Raw genomic sequence first — 2,580 nt, forward strand, 5'->3', positions numbered from 1 at the left:
CATAAAAACTGATGATGGTGGAAAAATACACCGAAACGTATTTTGATTGATAAATAGAGACAATAAATGACTGAAACCCAAGAATGAATTTGATTGAATCCTGTTTCGTACAGAAACTCTTAAGTTTTTCACATTTTTTCCTATCTGAAGCCGAAAGAGTGCCATCAATGTTTATCGAATTACAGGAAAAGTTGGCGCCATATTCATGATAAATCATGTACATTTTTTCTCCTAGCAGCGCATTTATGGACAGTATAAGAACTTTCAGCGAGTAAAGTAACTAAAAACTCTACCCCATTCCGTCTGTAAATAATGGTTAAGCACACCCTGAGCAAACCTCTATTCTGGGGAAAACAACAGTCCATTTTATGCAAAACCCTCATATTAAGGGCTTCAGTATAAAAGGCATCTGCACTTTTATTATGTTGTAAATATTTGAACTTTGCAAATATTCATCTCCTGCCGATGGTTCTTCCCGCTTTTACCTTAACCAGCGCCTTAAATCTTTATTACGACTTTGCTTAGAAACATTTTAATGCTTCATGCACTTATAAGTTGAGATAATCGAGAATAGACACTTACTTGTGCATAAGGGTCTTGAGTTTGAGGAAAGTGAGCATAATCGTCATGGCCTCCATACTGGTCATATTGAGGGCCTCCATTAGCTGCCATCTTCAACTGCCATAAAGAATCTTGCGAATCCACGCTTCCATTTCCGGGAACCGTCGTTGTATAACCGGCATCTGGAATAGAAAAAATAATTAACAGTCTTAGAAATACGGCCTGTGTAGGGGCAATGCTTACCTAGATAGTTCCAGTCGTTCCTGGGCTCCCCATAATGTCCATATCCGTTTTGGGTGGCAGCATAAACAGCCTTTTGGTCGTCCAAAGCCATTTGCAGGTCCAAAGCTTGATTGTCCAAACCAGGGGCATAATACGGAGGCGGGGCCTGGTTCTGGAACAAAGGTGAATTCAGCTGTAAATAATAAAGTTGTATATAGTAAAATAAACTGGTCGGGAATCATCCTAAGTCTAACCCGTTTGTACAAACGCGAGAATTCAGTACTTACAATTATTGGTCATTCTCTTTTCACCGTGTCCATTTCCTTCTTATAGACGAAATAATGTGATTGCGTAAAGAAAATTGAGTTTTAAAACAGGAAATATTCTATTCAAACTTACAGAAATGTTTGCGAGAAAAGCCAGTGAATACAGAAACTATTTATGTGCATAAACTGGGCCTGGATAACTCAGTGTTTTTTTTTAGGAGTTGGCGCAGTGCTACGCACATGGCTTTGTGCGCCAACCCAACGTACCGGCGAAGCAACTCAGTTCCGTTGCTGGGAAAATGTTGATGACTTTTTTACTTGTTTTTAGATTTACTTTAAGGCTCATTTATTAATAATATTTTTAAAATTTATTCAAATTTTTCAGTTTTAGTCAAGTTACTCATTCTTCTAAATGCTCAAGTTTCACTTAAAAATGCTGCCAAAMTKAACGTATTTTTCGTGAAAAATTATGAAATAAATTTCYSWWTCCWKSGYCGAMTTTGKAAMAAGWWWTSARATCMYTTTCYAKYRMMRARYKWGGARAAWACGCGAATCAGWTYATKYYMKATTACTYTCAAGGAAATCTCGTGATCTCAATTCCTCTTGAGAGATTGTAGAGTTTGTTAAAAAATGTGGTTTTTTAGGTTTGCCTGWTTTYTTTTGTTTAATTTTTAATCAAAAACGYTCTATTTTGGAGAGTTTCACTTAAAAATACTGACGATCTGGAGRTCTTTAACGCGAAAAATTACAAGATAAATTTATAGYAGACKTTTTTTAGTTGCTTGAACAAAGTAGTAAAACATTACTCAGGAAAACTGTTGATGACTTTCTTTTAGATGTGCAAATTTCAGTCTCGGGTCTCTTAAAGCTTTAATAAAAGACTTATTAAAACTCATTAACCGATGAGTTATAACTCGTAAACTCAGAGAGCGGCACCAACTTAACACAGTGTTACCCAGGCCTAGTATAAACCATTTTTAACTCTTTCACATAAAAAGCGAGCGACTAACAAACTACCAAAAAATGAAAATTACCTGTTGCCCATTGCCATTAGCTGGAATAATTGTCGGTCTAACTGAGTCCATCTCCAAGTCTTTGGCCTGTTGGGCCTTTTTCCCATGCTGGGCGCGCCTACAGCGACAGAACACCAGCAGCAGACCCGCACTGATCAAAAATAAGGTACACGTGACTATGATAGCGATCAAAGTGGGCGTGGTCAGCGCAGAGGCTTCTCTTAGTGAATTAGCGTATCCCACTGCAAAATTTACAAAAATTAGTTAAAGTTGGCTGAAAGCCAGTTTTTTCAGCTTACACTCAGCTTCAACAAACTCCCCACAGTGGTCATGATGAGTTCGCAGGCAAAGTTTCACTCGCACTCTTGGGCTGTATTCGTCCATGCCGATGGGCTCGTCCACCAAAGATCTGGCATTTCCAAAGCTCCTCGTCATCATTTTGTCCAGACTCTTTTCCCTAGATGTTGGCACCAATCCGGACACCTGAATCAAACCAAACATTAGCATTAATTCCAATT

The 2,580-nt window shown here is 38.3% G+C and overlaps 1 protein-coding gene across 1 annotated transcript in view; it reads right to left on the reverse strand.

Moving 5' to 3' along the window:
- The window catches only part of LOC109539669 (contactin-2), a 42,766-nt gene that overhangs the window by 2,522 nt on the left and 37,664 nt on the right, over positions 1–2,580 (reverse strand). Inside the window, exons 13-16 of the mRNA XM_048668282.1 lie at positions 2,362–2,545; positions 2,084–2,304; positions 805–955; positions 583–743 (exon numbers count right to left, since the gene is read on the reverse strand). Coding sequence (XP_048524239.1) covers positions 583–743; positions 805–955; positions 2,084–2,304; positions 2,362–2,545 — 717 coding nt within the window. The remainder of the gene's footprint in view (positions 1–582; positions 744–804; positions 956–2,083; positions 2,305–2,361; positions 2,546–2,580) is intronic.

This window comes from Dendroctonus ponderosae, unplaced genomic scaffold, assembly GCF_020466585.1.
Source record: "Dendroctonus ponderosae isolate FM_Combo_2020 unplaced genomic scaffold, Dpon_F_20191213v2 Dpon_F_20191213_7, whole genome shotgun sequence".
In the NCBI taxonomy this organism is placed as follows: domain Eukaryota; kingdom Metazoa; phylum Arthropoda; class Insecta; order Coleoptera; family Curculionidae; genus Dendroctonus; species Dendroctonus ponderosae.